This window comes from Pipistrellus kuhlii, unplaced genomic scaffold (genome assembly GCF_014108245.1).
Source record: "Pipistrellus kuhlii isolate mPipKuh1 unplaced genomic scaffold, mPipKuh1.p scaffold_m20_p_38, whole genome shotgun sequence".
NCBI lineage: Eukaryota > Metazoa > Chordata > Mammalia > Chiroptera > Vespertilionidae > Pipistrellus > Pipistrellus kuhlii.
Genome location: NW_023425538.1, coordinates 2909128 through 2925285, shown reverse-complemented (window position 1 = coordinate 2925285; position 16158 = coordinate 2909128). Strand labels below are relative to the sequence as shown.

Sequence of the window (16158 nt, the reverse complement as noted above, 5' to 3'; positions counted from 1 at the left end):
GGTTTCCGTAAGTGGCCCAAGATCTTAGCCCTCCCTCAGCTGCTTCCCTGCAAGCCCACAGAACAGACAGCGAGGCCAGACAGCTGGTAGTTAGTTTTTGTTTTTAATTTGTCTCCAGTAGGTAACATCATCTGCCCATTCCGCACGGGACTTGGGTCCTGAGTGAAGGCAGCCCAGCACCACTTTGGGAAATGGAGGCAGAGAGGCGAGGTCTGCAGGCTCAAACCCCCCATTTATGAGTCATGTTACATAGTCTGTTTGGCCACAGGCCCCCAGGAGCGGTGGAAAGTATGTGGGCCCTACGCCCCGTCCTGGGACAGAGACATTTGGAGGCCCTGGGTCTCGGGGAGCAGTTAGATGTTAGGGAGGTTGATCCTTGTCCCGGGGGTCGTTAGAGGCTTCGGGCTGTTAGAGATGGGAGGGCGGCTCATGCCTCAGCCCCCAGGAGATGTTAGAGATTTGCCAGGGTCAGGGGGGCTGGGACCCAGTTTTAGGAGGGAGTGGTTAAGAGACTGAGGGAATGCTCTGAGCCCCCCAGACAAAGGCTGCAAGTTAGGGAGGACCAGGGCTGGTCGGGGCTCAACTGCCCCAAAGGAGCTGGGTGTCCTGCCTGGGAGGCGCAGGTGTCACTGGGGTTTCTTCCCCTGTGTGGTCCCAGCCTCCTCTTTGGGGGGCAATGGGGACTTCTTGGGGGAGGCTGAAGTGGAGGGGTTGGGGCTCCCAGACCCTGACTGAGCGTCAATGCGGGCGTGCTCCTTCCGGACAAGGTCTTCCAGCTCCTTCTGCAGGGACAATGTTTCCAGGAGTCAGAGGTCACCTCATGGGCCAGAGGACCCGTGGGGCAGGGGTCTAGGGACTGGGCTCAGGGAGGGCTGGGGTGGCTCAGGCTCCTCACCTTCCATCCGAGGAGGTCGGCAAGAGCCAGGCAGCCCTGGTCGCAGTCACCCAGCCAGGCCACATCCCTGTGGGGGAGTGAGAATCAGATCTCCCAGGCTTGCCCTAGGCCCCTGCCAGCTCTGCGCTGGCTGTGTGCCTTCATGCCCTCCCCCCCCCTTGGACCTGTCCCTCGAAGGCTCCACCCCCCACAGCAGATCCAGGCCTTACCTATAGGCCTTCTTGGAGTCAAAGTCCATGCCTCCCCCGAGGCCCATCATCAGTCCCAGGAAGGGGTCAGTCTGCAGGGAAGAGCGAGTAAAGGAGAGATAAGAGCACTCGGTTGCACCCCAGCTCTGTGACTCTGCTTAAGTGACCTGGCCTCTTGGAACCTCAGTTTCTTTATCTGAGATCATCGGACCCACTCCTAAGGGTTTACTGTCAGTGGGTTAACCCAGGGAAAATGCTTACAACAGCGTTTGGCACATGGCATGTTTTGCCTGTTGGAAGAAACATTACTCTCCGAGAGGGAGCCCAAAGCTGGTGACTGATGACACTGAGAAGGCCCTGACTCCAACTGCCCTGCCACTTCAGTCCCAGGAAGTGTTTTGGCTTCAGTTGCGTTGAGTTGGGGTTATGTCACTTGCTCAAAAGGGTTCTGGATGATCCAGAGCCTGTGGAATTTTAGTCAGGGCAGCCCAGAACTTAATCCCTCTGGATTCTGAAAAACCTGGTTTGGAGCTGAGGGGTCTGAACTACTGGGTTCCCTAGAGACCCGTCCCATCATTCCGAGGAGCCTGTGGGAAGGAACAGGGATCCAAGTGAGGACCAAGCAGGCAGGGAAGAACAAGAAGATGTGAATAAAAGCTGACTCACCTGGCCAGTTTTTTCCTTGTTGATGAGCAGGCGTGGGGTAGAGAGGGGTGCCCTGGGAGGATGGCGAACTGAGTAGTGAGGCTCTGTCCTGGCTCCCCTCTCCCCGGCGCCCCCAGCCCAAACCCAACCTACTTGCTGATGAGGGATGCAAAGGGCTGCACCTGCAGGGAGGTGCCCATGATGATGAGCAGGTCCACCTTCAGGAAGTCCTGTGAAGGGGGAGTGGCCATGGCCATGAGGGCCCCGCCCTCAGCCGAGGCTGAGCCCCTCCCTCCCCGCCCCAGTCCCCACAGCCTGCTGAGGAAGTGACCCTTCCCAGTGCAGGGTCCAGGCTGTCCCCACAGGGGCTGAGCACAGGGTGGTGATGGAGACACTTACTGACTGAATGCAGGAGAAGAAACGCGCTGGGAGGTTCTCACCAAAGAAGACGATATCTGAGGTGGAAACGGATGGACAGACAGACAACACAGGAGAGAAAAAGACAGTGAACAGGGGGAGGCAGAGTACAGGAAGGAGCAGAAGGAGACCTTAGGGTTGGGTGGGGTGTAGAGCAGCAGGGACAGGCGAGGGTACAGAGTCCTCTCCCTGGAGAGAGGGGGCCAGAGGTGGGTGGATGGCGACCGTGACCTTCTTGGGAAGGGGTTAGTGGGGTGGGGTGTTTCCAGGTTGGCATTAGATTGGGGCAGTCCAAATCTCCCTCGGTTGGCCCCTGGCCCCAGGCTCACCAGGCTTCACCACGCTCTCACACTTCTCACACTTGGGAGTCACCTCGGAGAAGATCTTCTCTGGTGTGGAGAAGGGGAACGGGAGAAGAGGTGAGAGGCTCTGGGCGGGGGCTGCAGCCTGCCCTGCCACCTCCTGCCCCTTTCTTCACCGCCCACCCAAACACACCTCAGTCACAGGGAGCCTCCTGGGTATCTGCCTGCTCAGAAGGGACCCCCTTCTCAGGGAACTACCCCCCTATCCTCTCCCATGCCCCAGGAGTCCCAGGGTGGCTTCCAGCAACAGGCTTAACTACTGAATGAGAGTCACCAAATGAGCAGACACTTGCTCCTAACAGGGGCCACTGGACTCCCAACTCCCGACCTGGGGAAACTGGTGTCAAGAGGGAAGTTCTGTCTGTGGGCCTTTGAGGGCAGCCCTATTTCCTCCTGGGTCAGAGAGGCCTGTGGTCGCAGGCCTGCTGGCAGAACAAGAGGGAAGAATATGCAGATGATCCTGCGATGGGGAGAACTCTTTAGGCACACGTGGGTTCTGTGACTGACTCCCCCACACACCATACTGTGACTATCATGCTCCTTATTGCTTATTATTATTTTTTAAAGTATATTTTTATTGATTTCAGAGAGAGAAAGGGAGAGAAAGACAGAAGCACCAATGATGAGAATTATTGATTGTTTCTTACTGCACACCCCACAGTGGGGACTGAGCCCACAACTCAGGCATGTGCCTAACTGGGAATCGAGCCAGCAACCTCCTGGTTCATAGGTCGATACTCAACCATTGAGCCACACTGGTCTGTCTCCTTATTGCTTATTAAGAAAACTTGAAAAGCATTCTGTCACTTGCAAACCATAGAATCCTAGCTTGTTCATTCAACTATTCATTGATTTCTTTGACAAATATTTAGAGAACTGTTTTAATGTCATTTATCTTAAAACATTTCTGCATTGACAGTATCCTATTTTGTGGGTGCTGCATGAGATACTGCTGTAAGTGAACATAACGGGATAACGCTAATTGTATATAATCCCCAGCTGCATGTAGCTGGGCTGTTCAGGCCTCCTCACCCCAAGGATGGTCAGCTGGCATTTTATCAGGGGCCTACTACAAGTGCTGTCCTATCTCCTGCGGACACCAGAGGCTTTGTGAAGTCAGCATAAAGGATGGCAGAAGTGGGTTTTCATGGGTAAAATAAGTGACTTCTTAATTCACACAGTGGATGTCAGAAATAGGCTCTTGCTGTATTCCAAGAAATGTGGGTTGGTTGAATAACTTTCCTCCTTGTTTTGGACACACTACCCTAACATGAATGGGGACTACGACCTTAGCAAGCCCTGTAGTCTGCACCTCTAGGGGCAGCCCCAGTCTTCAACCCTGACCAGCCTGTGTTCGGCTTCACACTCCATAGATTCTGCCCGCCTGAATTCATGGGCTAGTTGAGTCCAGTGTTTCTCATACAAGTGCTGTCCCATATGGTCATCATAGCAGATATTGCTTTTTACATTTAAATGAATAAAGTTTAAAATTTAGTTCCTTGGTCCCACTAGCCACATTTCAGTATTCAGCAGTCACGTGAGGCCAGCAGCTGCTATACTGGACCTGCAGAGATGGGAGGTTCCCCTCATCTCAGAAAGTTCTACTAGACTTTCTGCTCTTCTGAGAACTGAGTTCCAGCTGCCTTGATGAGCACCTCATGTACACTAGGGTCAGAGCCCCTCAAAGGGCAAAGAGCTAGGGTTTCATGACATCACGAAACAGGCTGTGCAACCATTTGGGGGGCTCTGCTACATGTCTGTGTGCAGCTGACCTGGATCTGGAGCTTGCATCCATCATAACCTGGCTGTGAGGTAGTGTTGGAGCAATGAACCTCATTGTCACCTCAAACCTTTGGAGGCTGCCATTATCTACGAAAAGGAGCCACAGAACTGTGCAGGGAAGAGCAGGTGCCCCCTGGGGGAGGCCCTGTCTCTGGAGCTGAGCAGTGGACCACGGGCAGAAGGCCTGCCCTTAGGGATGACCTTCAGCCCCTCACCTTTCATCCAGCTGAGCGTATACTCCTGCCGGCAGAGGGGGCTGATGCAGTGCGATGTGTAGAAGGTGCCATGGGCCTCCACCAGGTCCTCAGGCTCCAGCCCTGCCACTCGCTCCAGGGTGTCTATGTTCTGGAGGGAGAGATGGAGGGGAGAGGGTCAGGATTGAACCCCACACTTCAGGAGCAGAAGGCAGAGCCAAGAGAAACCAGTTGTAGCCAAGAGAAACCAGTGGGACAGGGAGAGAGAAGGTAGGGAAAGCAAGGGGCAGGGTGTGTCTAAAAATTCTGTTTGTTCTGATGGTGCCACTGAAAGGGTAAAAGTCATGGATCGTTACAGGCCCGGGTCCAAACTCAAATGTGTATGAGCCCAGGCCCACAGCCACCACCAGCCCATATGGCATTTCTACAAATTCAGGCCTCTTTGCTCCCATTTTTCAGGTCATTTGTTTTGTTGGAACCACACACTTTAGTGCCACCTACTAGAAATCTGTTCAAATGATGTAAAATGTTCCCGTCGTAAACGGAGCCCCCTCAAACGTGGCGTTCTTGTGTGGAACCCAAACAGCCCAGCTCTATGTGGCAGCCCTGGCCACGCAGTAACAGAAAGAAGAAACTCAGGGGGGCTAGGTGGTTTTAATCACACTTTACCTATTTAGCAGCCAGGTTTCTGACCGATATGTTTCACTGACAGAATCTTAACTGTATTCCTTTAAGACAAAGAAACTTTCCTTATTCACCAAACAAGGATATTCTCTCCCACGTACACACTTGTGCTCTCATTTTCCTCTCAACACGCAGCCTCTCTGGATCAGCTTTCATTGGCCTGTTAGGCCGGTGCCGGCCGAGGACACTGGCAGATGTTACAGAGATGGCCGTCACGTGTGGCCCACAGCTGAACCGACAGGCTTCCTGGAGATGCCATGGACAACTGAAAGGTTCCTTTCAAGGGCAGATGGCCCCAGCTGCTCTCTCCCCTCCCTGCCAGAAGTCAGCTTACCCTCAAAACACGCAGACAAGAATCACTGTCCCCAGATTCTCTGCAGCTTTCTCCCTCCCCTTCTACTGGGAATCCTAGTTTGCCTTTGTTACTTGATTCAGCCTACTACTGACTCCCTTGTGCATAAGCAGTGAGTGTGCAAATAACTCAATAGCGTGCAGAACTGCCTGAATGCCTGTTATTCTTTGACACCATGTATAACCAAGAAAAAAAAAACAACAACAAAGAATGAGGCCAACCTGTTTCTATGGATAGGAAATGATCTCGCCACTATGTTAAAAGGCAAAAAAAAAAAAAAAAAAAGCACAAAGGCAGCGTGTACAGGATGTGAAAAAATATATTTGAACTTGTGTATCTGCTTGCCACAGAATGAGACACATGAAAGAGCCAATGTCAGTGGCCTGCAGGAGGGAAGCTGGGGCTGGGCCCAGGGAAATTCTGTCCCAAAGGACAAGCCCTGAACCTGAGAAGACACACAGCAGCTGCACGTGGCCGCGGTGCCGGGAGGAACAGGCATGGGGAGGAGGTGTGCCCTGGGCAAGGGGAGCAGTTTCGGGAGCGGGCAGTGGCCACTTAGCTCCAGCCAGCTCTCCTCCCAGGGACAGCCACCCAGGATGCAGCTCTTTCAATTTTTAGGATTTTCACCTAAAATCTGATTTTTAAACTTTGGTTCCCTTTTTGTTTTAAAACGTGTCCCTTTTAGACATATCACCCGTGGCAGCTTTTAAAAAGCATGAAGCTGCTTTGTGGGTGTGGATATGGAAGAGTCTTTCAGACAAGGGGTAAGGTGAAAGAAAGCTAAGTTCAGGGAACATTTGAGATCTTCGTATGTTTGGCTTAAATAAATAAATACTTGTAATAAAAAGAATGCACAAGTATGGCTGTGCTTTATCAAAATGCGAGCTGAGGCAGGAGACCAATGAAGTGTGCTGACAAAGGATTTCCTTCTTTCAGCTGCCCAGGGAAAGAGAAATGAAGAGAGGCAAATAAATTGGTTGAAAGGAAGAAAGACAAGTCCAAACCCTATGTATAGTGCAAATGCCAATATTTCAAAGAGTGTGTTGCCGTGGCAATCAAGTGACTTAGGTGAACAGCGCAATTGTTCTCACATTTGAGTGGATACTTGTGCCTTTAGATAAAAACTCATGATACTTCGCTTCAGAATTGCTGCGTCATCATAATTCAGAAAGAAGCGAAGACAACGTGTTCCAGGAAACTGGGTCAGTGACTCAAACAGTGGCTGAGATCAAGGAAGAGGGTGTTACATTTGAAAAAAAAATAAAAAAATGGTTTTATGAAATGTGAAAATGGAAAGATTTCCCTCTCACCTTTATCTATTTTAGGTAGTATGCCATTTTGAATATTATGTATAGTTAAATTTCATGCATTAAATATTGCAACTGGAGGGGAATGCCTGCAGAGTACACGGTGACCCAGAATGTATTCATGTTGGCTCTCGTGTAAAAGTAGGAGGCAGCTGCCACACTTTCATGGTCAAGGGCAGCCACATTGCCTCTGCAGAGCTGGGAAGTGGGCCTGGGCTTCTCATGCTGGAACCCTGTGATCTCATCCTGTCTGGTGAGTGTGAACATTGTTTATAGGCTGCCCCTCCGGCTTGAGTCTAGACTCCTGTGTCCAACCATCTGTCCACATCTCCACGTGGCATCTCAACCTCAATAGGCCTCAAAGCAAACTCCTCCTCTGCCCCCACCCTCACTACCTCCCACCATCTCAGTAAAAAGCAGCAGGTGCCCAGGCTGAGAGCTGTCCAGTCATCCTTGACTTCTCTCTCATGAATCATTTCACATCTAATCCATCAACAAATCCTGTTGATTCAAGCTTCAAAATGGATTCATAACCTTTTCCTTCTCCCCTTGACAGCCCTCACCAGGCCCAGCCTCCATCCTCTCCTGCTTAAGCCATCACAGCAGCCTCCTCCCTGGTCTCTGTAACCCCCTTCTCACTGCGCCCACAGTCTAGCTCCTACAGGCAGCCAGAGGGACACTGATCTCATCCCTGCTTTGCTCAGAGCCCGCTGTGGCACCATCTTGCTTAGGCATGAGGCCCCTTAAGGTCTGCCCCTAGCACCTCCCTGACCTCATCTCCTCTATTCTCTCCTATACTGTCTCTTCGCTTACTCAGACCCAGCTTCTTCTTTTTTCTTCTTTTTTTTTTCTTTTTTTTTTTTACAGGTGAAGACTGTTACTTGTGCAAGTCAGAATCTGATACCAATTAGATGGTGACAGCTTTGCCAATAAACAAGAAAATGCTCTTCCATGGCTAGGAAGGGAGACTGCCACAGTGACAGGTCCCAAAGACACATGGAGAGACCCAGCTTCTTGAACACATCCGATGTGGTCTCCCTCAGGATCCTGCACTGGCTGTCCCCTGGCCTGGAATGCAGTCCCCCCAAATAACCCCATGGTCCCTTCCCTTAGGTCCTTGTTTAAATGTCTCGGTGAGGCCTTCCTGAACCTGTTTACAACACTCCCCCTCCACACACAGAGGTGCAGATTTCCTTCTGTTTAAACCTCCTCCACAGAGCTCTCCTCTGCCCCAGTACATAAACTACTATGCATCTTGCCTATGGTCTCTCCCCACATTAACATCAGCTTCAGGAAGGCATGGAGTCTGCTCTGTTTGCTGCCAGCAGGGCCTGGCACTCGGTAAACATTTGTGACAGAAGCTGACAAACAGGGATGCTAGCAAGGCCAAGGAGAGGAGTCCACAAAATTACGCACAGAGGGCACTGGCTCAGATGAGCCATTGCATCACGTTTGAGCCACATCCTGTGGATAATAAAGCTGGCTCTCTGGAAATAAAGGTCAGGTTTATCTTGAGCCGGGGCTACTCCTATTCTGTTTCCCCGAAAATAAGACAGTGTCTTATTTAATTTTTTCTCCCAAAGTTGCGCTAGGTCTTATTTTCAGAGGATGTCTTATCTTTCCATGCGCTAGGTCTTATTTTCGGGGAAACACGGTAGGTGGTGACTGTCCCCTTCCCCATCACATTACCAGCTCTAGGCAGGAGCACCTGCACCCCATTAGCAAAATCTGGGCCTACAAAGAACTCATCCTCCCCCTGGTGGCAGTTTCTGAGGCTGCGTGCTCCAAACTGCCAGGTGCAGGAAGGACATATTAGAATATCTATTTATATTCATGTGCTCTCTATTTTATAATTTGGGGTTCTGAGGTATAGTATAATTTATGGCATGCATGATACCATGTAATTTCAATACATAACCATAAAACAAAGGTAGAGGCCTAAACATGTGAGATCCCAGAAGTCCAGGAGCCAACAAGGTGAGCCGTCCTTGCCTGAGTACCCCAGGCTGAGGCCCTTCGCTCAACACCTGACATGTATGAACCAGGAGCCCATAGCACATATGAGGCTTTTGTGCAAATTATAAAAAGATGCCCCTTTTTTAAAGACACTACATCTGCCCACTAGGCTACTGACATAGTGTACGGATTCTGTTAGATCCAGTCATTCTGGGATCATCTGCTGGAAGATCTATGAAATCTACGGTGTAAATGGTGTCCCCTCCCCTCAGGCACGTGGTCCTTTCTCAGTACACGTGGATGGCTCAGCGAAGAGGAGTTCACTGCGTGTCACCACAGCCTGAGAGTGTGCAGCTGTTCTGGGTGGTCACAGGACAAAGGGCAGCGCCGAGCTCTTACACTGAGGCGCCGGGTCGGAGGAGCCCACGGTCCCGCCTACCTGAGTGTAGCAGCGCAGGAGCAGCCCCTTCTCCTTCAGCAGGCGGATGAAGTAGTGGCACAGGGTCGGCTGGAGGGAGCAATCACAACAGTGATGACAGGAACAGAGAAGGCTCCCCACATGGCCCGTGCCGCTCACTGTTCTGGCCCTGTGCCTGCTTCACCTCACGGAATCATCACATCGGCCTTGTGAGGCACAGACCACCATCACCCCATTTCACAGACGAGGAAACTTGAGCACATGGAGGCTGACTATCTTGCCAAAGTCACACAGCTGCCACATTTAGGGTTGGGGTTTGTACAAAAGCAGCCTGTCTCCAGAGACTAGGCTTTTGTACGTATTGTTAACTCATTTAAGCTTCACAACAACCCTTTTCATATAATATTATCAGTTTCATTTTACAAATGGAAAAACTGAGGCGCAAGATCAAAAGAGCAGGGAACCCTAGCTGTTTTGGCTTAGTGGATAGTGTCTTGGCCTGTGGACTGAAGGGTCCTGGGTTCACTTCAGGTCAAGGGCACATACCTCAGTTGCCAGCTCAATCCCCAGGGCTCATGTGAGAGGCAACCAATCAATGTGGTTCTCTCACAGCGATGTTTCTCTCAGTCTCTTCCCCTCCTTTCTCCTCTAAGTCAATGGAAAAATATGCTCAGGTAAAGATTAACAACAACAACAACAACAAAAGAGCAGGAAATGAGGGATCAGGAGTCAGAGCCCACGTACTTAATGGCCAATTTGTATTTGCCCAAGTAGCCCTTCCCATGCCTGCTGTCCACCAACCTTTCCTGTACGCCCTGGCAAAAAAGAGCTCACCTTGAATTGCCCAGGATAGAGTTCCTTGGCGAGGGCAAAGAAGGCCTCTGGATGTTTCTGTGGGAGAGAGAGGGAAAGGCAGGTGGGCACCCAGATGGCCCTGGTGACATGAGAGCAGATGACCCTATTCCATCCCATTCCCCTCGTTGGAGACAACCTCCCTGCACATACCTTGAAGTAGCCAATCTCAAAGATGGCCTCTGGATAGGGAAGATTGTACTTCTGCAGGTTGGCATAGAGGCCCGTAGATGGGGAGCGGAAGTCAGGGATGCCCGCGGCTGGGGGAGGAGGGGCAGGAAGCAATCCATCAGCGACTTGGGCCCCGTCTGTATCACAGTGACCCTTCCAAGAGAGGGCCTAGACACGACTCTACCCCCCCACCCCGACCCCTCCAGCCCTGGAAGGTGCTCCCCCAAACCAGGGTGAGGGGCACTTACACGTGGAGATTCCAGCTCCCACCAAACAGATGACCCTGCGACCTGGAAGAGAGGAGTTTATGCATCATATGACATGGTTTGCTTGGCCCCAAAATAACACCATCTACCACAGCCTTTGACATTGTCCACTTGGTCCCAGGCCCTTGGACTAACGTTTCAGATGCATGAATGGTCCTCCGAACCATCTTGAGGCAGGTGGTGTTAATATCCCCATTTTACAGATGAGGAAACCAAGGCTCAAAGAGGGGAAGCAATTACACAGTTGACTGGTGGAAGAGCCAGTATGGGGACAGAGAATCTACTATTGAAATTATACCAACTTAGTCCAGAAAAGGCCACTTGTAGAGAAGCTTCTGCCCCTAACTAGACCTAGACGCACATAGATCTTTTTTAAAAATACGTTTTTATTGATTTTAGAGAGAGAGGAAGGGAAAAGGGTAGAGAGATAGAAACATCAATAAGAAACATCAATTGGTTGGTTGCTTCCTACATGCCCCCTACTGGGATCGAGCCTGCAACCCAGGCATCTTCCCTGACCGGAAATCAAATGTGGCGACCTTCTGGTTCATGGGTCAATGGTCAACCACTGAGCAACATCAGCTGGGCGAGACAAAACTAGATCTTTAAAAAAAAATAAAATTATATATATATTGATTTCAGAGGCAAAAGAGAGGGAGAGAGAGATAGAAACACCAGTGATGAGAGAGAACCACTGACTGGCTACCTTCTGCACACTCCCTACTGGGGATTGAGCCCACAACCAGGCATGTGCCCTTGACCGGAATCAAACCTGGGACCCTTCAGTCTGCAGGCTGATGCACTATCCGTTGAGCCAAACCAGCCAGGGCCAAAACTAGATCTTAATGAGGAGGCTAGAGTTGAGGGTTTCCCCAGAAGAGTTTTTGGTTACAGTAAAAGTCTCTGGCAGGAACTCATCTTTTGGACACAATCCCTCCACCTATTTCTAGCATAGTATACACATTTCTTTCCTCTGTAATCAAACACATTAGACTGGCAATTTCCAAGTGAAGACCAAAGATTTGCCACTCTCAGACCTGATGAACAGGAGTGGATAACAGATTCAAATCCTGGCTCTCCTGCTCACCATCAGGGCGTCTCAGTTCAGATCCCTACTCTGACTTCAGTTTCCTGCTGTTAAATGGGCATAATTACATACTGACTTCACAGGGCTGCTGAGAGAATGAATGTACTTTTTGGGCAAACACTATACAGTTGACCCTTGAACAATGTGGGGTTTTAATAGAGATGACCCCACCCCCATCCCAGCATGTTGAAAATCCATGTATAACTTTTGATTCCCCTAAAACTTAACTACTAATAGCCTACTGTTGACTGGAATCCTTCCCTATAACATAAAGAGTCAATTAATATATATTTGTATGCTACATGTATTACATACTGTATTCTTATAATAAATAAAGTATGCTAGAGAAAAGAAAATTATTAAGAAAATCGTAAGGAAGAGGAAATACATTTATATTATTTATTGAGAAAAATCTGCATATATGTGGACCCATGCATTTCAAACTTGTGTTGTTCAAGGGTTAACTGTGTATATGTTTGCTATTACTCCTGAGTCAATTGTATTAAATTTCTCGAGACCCATGATTTGTATACATATAAGCACATTGTTCCTCTATATTTACCAGCTTTCAGAAAAAAAGATAGGAAGATATGACAGGGATCGAATAGCCCAGTTGCCTGCCATGCAGCTCTGGCATCTGCCCATCAGCTGATGGGCAGACACAAGTGAAGCCCTGTGAACCAGGCCCCTCTAGGGTATCCTGTCCAAAGAGGACAGTGGGAGGCTGGTCCGAGTGCAGTGGTGTCTTACAAAGAGGACAGTGGGGGAGGGTTATGGGGGAAGGAGCCTGTGCTCTGGATTCATAGGGCCTGGGGTTGAGTCTTGACTCTGCCTCTAACTAGCTGTGTGACCCTGCAACAAGTCACAGCCTCTCTGCCTCAGTTTCCTCCTCTATCCCGATCACTCCCGTAATGACCTTACAGGTATAATGATGTGAAAATCAAATGAGAGGAAGCCTGTCAAGTGCTTGGCCCAGCACTCGGCATACAGTGAGGACTCAATTATTATTTATTTATTATTTGTTATTATTTATTATTATCCCCTCATAGGCCCATTATCCTAAAATTCAGGTGCAGGAGGATGGAGGAACACTGTAGTCACTGCCCACTCACCCGAGCGAGAAGCTGGCTATAGCCAGCTGCCTGGCCTAACCAGGAGAGGGAGGCTCAGGGTGGCAGCCTGGCTACCCGAGCAGGGAGCCAGCAGCAGCTGGAAGACAGGGAGACTGAAGAAGATGTCCTCAACAGAGGTCTGTTCAGGACCCTCAAAGGGTTGATTGTTCTAGTTGAGGACTGCCAAGGGCTTGGTTTCTCAGACTCGGGTGACCTCAACTCATAGCAAGAAATATAAACTACACGGTGACCCAGCAAAGAGGCATTTACACACCACAGCTGAAAGAAGCTTCCTGTAATAATTAATAATCATAGGGAACACTTACACAGCTCTTGCTATGCTCCATGCATTTACATTTTTATTATTTTTTTTAACCCCTAATAACTTTATAAGGAAATACTATTATCTTCATTCTATCAAACAGGTCTGGCCAATCAGAGTGCAGTCATTAGCTCAGCACCAGAGATGTGACCTAGGTCTGGTCAATCAGAGACATGGTGATTAAGAACATGACCCAACCTGCCCCAGCTGAAGCCAATTTCTGCTCTTTTGCTTGAACCCCTGGGAGAAAGATGCTCTCTTCAGTGGGAGCTGCGAGGCTGGTGGAACTTGCATCTGGAGCTGCCAGGAGCTACTTTTACCCAACACAGAAGAACCAGTGCCAGAGAGGGTTATGACTTTTGAGAACATGGAAGCCCCTGGACCCAGGCCATGCTTCAAGCTAGATTTTAGTTAAGGGTTTGAACAGAATCCTTTTTGGGTATAAACCAGTTTGAATTAGGTTTCTTGTTACTTGCAGACAACAGTTGTGAATACTTCAAGTAGCCGGGAGCTGAGAAGTCACTCGGGGGCCAGGAGCGGGGCGTGGCCCAGTGCAGGAGGGGAAGGACTTACAGCGTTCACTCAGCATGTAGTGGGCCACCCCTTCCAGGGTTAGGTTGTCCAGCAGACGCTCCTTCTGGGTGCCTAGGCCCAGCGTCTGGGAGAATAAATTTCGCAGGAAGTCCACTGGCCAAAAAGAAGAGACAGCAGAGGGCACTCAGTCTGGGTGCACCGAGGCCCAGAGCAACCCTGCCTCCCCCCAACTCAAGGATCCATGCTGGATCCAGCCAGGGGGCACCAGGCATTGGACTGAACCATTATTACATACCTGAATGTCATCCCTGATGGAGGTGAGGGGTATCACCCAGACCCCTGCCCTAAACCGCCCCCACCTCAGCCCCCGCCGAATGAGGCTCCTAATGATGATACTCACTCTCTGCTTCTCCACCAGCTGCTCCTTCTTCAGAGTCTGAATCTGAGTCCTGAAAGGGGTGGGGGTAGGGTGGCCAGGCCCAATAAGTGGAATTAGGAAGTGGGGGGTGGGGTGACACCCCAGTTTTGGGAAAGGCTCTGGGTTGGGATATGGGCCCAAGGAAGTGAGGGGCTGTGGTGGAGGGACAGCTCTGGGGGCCAGTGTTTGGGCTCTGGGTCGGGGTGCCTCCCAAGGAGTATAATCTCATGAATGACTTTGCTTTTCTGAGTCTCAGAGCTCCTCATCTTTGGAGGTGGATGTCAGAGGGCAGCTACCTCAGTGGGCTATTGTGAGATGAAATGAACTATCTATGTGAAGTTCTTAGACAGCTCTGACTATTGCTATTTCATATGCCAAATCCACATTCTTCCTCGCATCCCCTCTTGTGCCCTGTAACATGCACCTGCTGCCCCCTCCCGGCACCCCTGCAGCCCTCCTCATCAAAGTCATCCATAACGATGTAATAATGCCAGTGAAAACACTTCAGTCCTCACCCTCTGGTCCTCAGCCCTCCGCTGGAAACCCTTACTGCCTTTCCAACCCCTCCATTTCCTTATCCACTCCTCCCCTTAGCCAGGCTCCCCAACTGCAGATCCCGGGCCTTGCCTGCTTTCTCTCTCCACCTTCCCTGGGATACCTGCCTCATCCATGACAATGGCCTTTGTCCAGTCACTGATGATGCCACCTCTCTGATCCAAGGTCCCCATGGCTTCCTGGATGCTTGTCTCTAAGGGACCCAAGGCTCCTCTTGCCCCCCAACCCCCCATGTCCCACACTGGCCTCTGCATCTCCCCCAAACCTGTTCCTCTTCCTGGGCCCCATCTCAGTGTGGCCTCCATCTCCCAGTTTTCCAGATGCATCCAGCCTTCCTCCCCTGCCCTCCTGTCATAATGTGTCCCCTCTCCAGTGCTCCACTTGGTCCAGCCTGTCCTCTTCTCTTGGGGGCTCTGTCCCAGCCCCCTACCTAGGCTCTCAGCCTCAGTCTCCACCTCTGATCTACCCACTACCCTCCGTGTGACGGCCTATCTGGGCTGGCCCACTCCACTTCACAGGCCCTTCTCTTTGGTATCTTCCAGTCTAATAATCTCATCACCAACATCTGCAAGGTCCACCTGAAGTCAGCTCCACAAGGCGGGGGTTTTTCATTTCACTACTGGATGTCAGCACCAAGAACAGGGTCTGGCACCGGCAGGAGCTCCAGCACTATCCCCCACTGAAAGAAGGAATACCTGTGTGCTAGGCCCAGGCTGGGCCCGGCAATGGTAGAAACAATTCTGACCAACTCACTCTCCTGCTTGAAACCCCTTCCCCCTATCACTCTGAATATGAAACTCATCATTTTCTCATAGCTTGGTCATATCATAGCACAATGCTGCACCTTGCATCTTCTGCAGAACAAGATACTAGAGACCCACCTCATTCTAAGCAGCTGCATAGTGTTGCATTGTAAGGAGGCCCCATAGTTCACTTAACCTGTCTACTGATAGTTTTGCCCCATTATGGACAAAAGCTGTAATTTAAGCCCTGAATCTCTCTCTTTGAGACTGAGGATCCTTTTAAACATTACACCCCTTTCTCTGACAATGGCCCTGCTTTGGGAGCAGGTGAGGGAGAAGCCCTGGCCTGACAGGAAGCTCTGTGCTTCCTCTGCCGAGCACCTGTGAGGGGCTCTAATCACAGCTTCTGCTTTGCCTACAACTGGCGCCATTTAGCTGCTGGGGGTGGGGATGGAAGCCTGGCATTCTCAAGGGCCCTGCCCAGCATGTGGGAGCTAGAGGTGTTCTAAGGGCTTTCAGGCCTCTGTGTCTACCTCTCACCGAAGCATCTGGAAGGCAGTGTTAGTGTGCTGTGGCTGGCAAACTCTTTCCAGCTCTTCTGGCTGAGGGACAGAGAACAGGATACCTAACAACTATGCCTCAAATTCCTCATCTGTAAAATGGCCACAATAGGCCTTGACTCCCACAGGAATGCTGAGAAGATGAAATGAGATGATGCCCATAAAGCACTAAGCAGAGTTACCCTGCTGAAGTTCTCAATAAATGCCAGCTATGCATACAATTAGCTGCCTACCCATCACCACCTACTGAACATATAACACTCTTCCAAGCTGCCAGGTCTTTGCATGCCTAGCTGCATCCTCTGTGTGGAATACCATTTCCCACCTTGCCTAAGAAA

At 50.4% G+C, this 16158-nt stretch overlaps 1 protein-coding gene and 1 non-coding gene across 8 annotated transcripts in view; both read right to left on the bottom strand.

Annotated features, from left to right (window-relative positions):
• Window positions 1–89: 89 nt before the first annotated feature.
• The window catches only part of SIRT2 (sirtuin 2), a 17615-nt gene continuing 1546 nt past the window's right edge, over window positions 90–16158 (bottom strand). For 4 of the 7 annotated variants that reach the window (XM_036408384.2, XM_036408380.2, XM_036408383.2 and 1 more), the window contains 14 exons: window positions 13945–13993; window positions 13584–13697; window positions 10472–10513; window positions 10206–10312; window positions 10035–10091; window positions 9222–9290; window positions 4505–4634; window positions 2475–2534; window positions 2128–2183; window positions 1882–1958; window positions 1750–1801; window positions 1105–1175; window positions 896–962; window positions 90–782 (listed from right to left, as the gene is read on the bottom strand). In XM_036408384.2, the coding sequence (XP_036264277.1) occupies window positions 627–782; window positions 896–962; window positions 1105–1175; window positions 1750–1801; window positions 1882–1958; window positions 2128–2183; window positions 2475–2534; window positions 4505–4634; window positions 9222–9290; window positions 10035–10091; window positions 10206–10312; window positions 10472–10513; window positions 13584–13697; window position 13945 (1059 nt within the window). In that variant the 5' untranslated portion in view covers window positions 13946–13993 and the 3' untranslated portion in view covers window positions 90–626. Of the gene's footprint in view, window positions 783–895; window positions 963–1104; window positions 1176–1749; window positions 1802–1881; window positions 1959–2127; window positions 2184–2474; window positions 2535–4504; window positions 4635–9221; window positions 9291–10034; window positions 10092–10205; window positions 10313–10471; window positions 10514–13583; window positions 13698–13944; window positions 13994–15800; window positions 15822–16158 lie in introns of those variants that run through there. The other 3 variants (XM_045570905.1, XM_036408381.2, XM_036408382.2) reach the window with 3 other exon arrangements.
• Window positions 7699–7828, bottom strand: LOC118702462. The gene has a single exon (XR_004982731.1). It is a non-coding gene; the product is annotated as a small nucleolar RNA SNORA24 (small nucleolar RNA).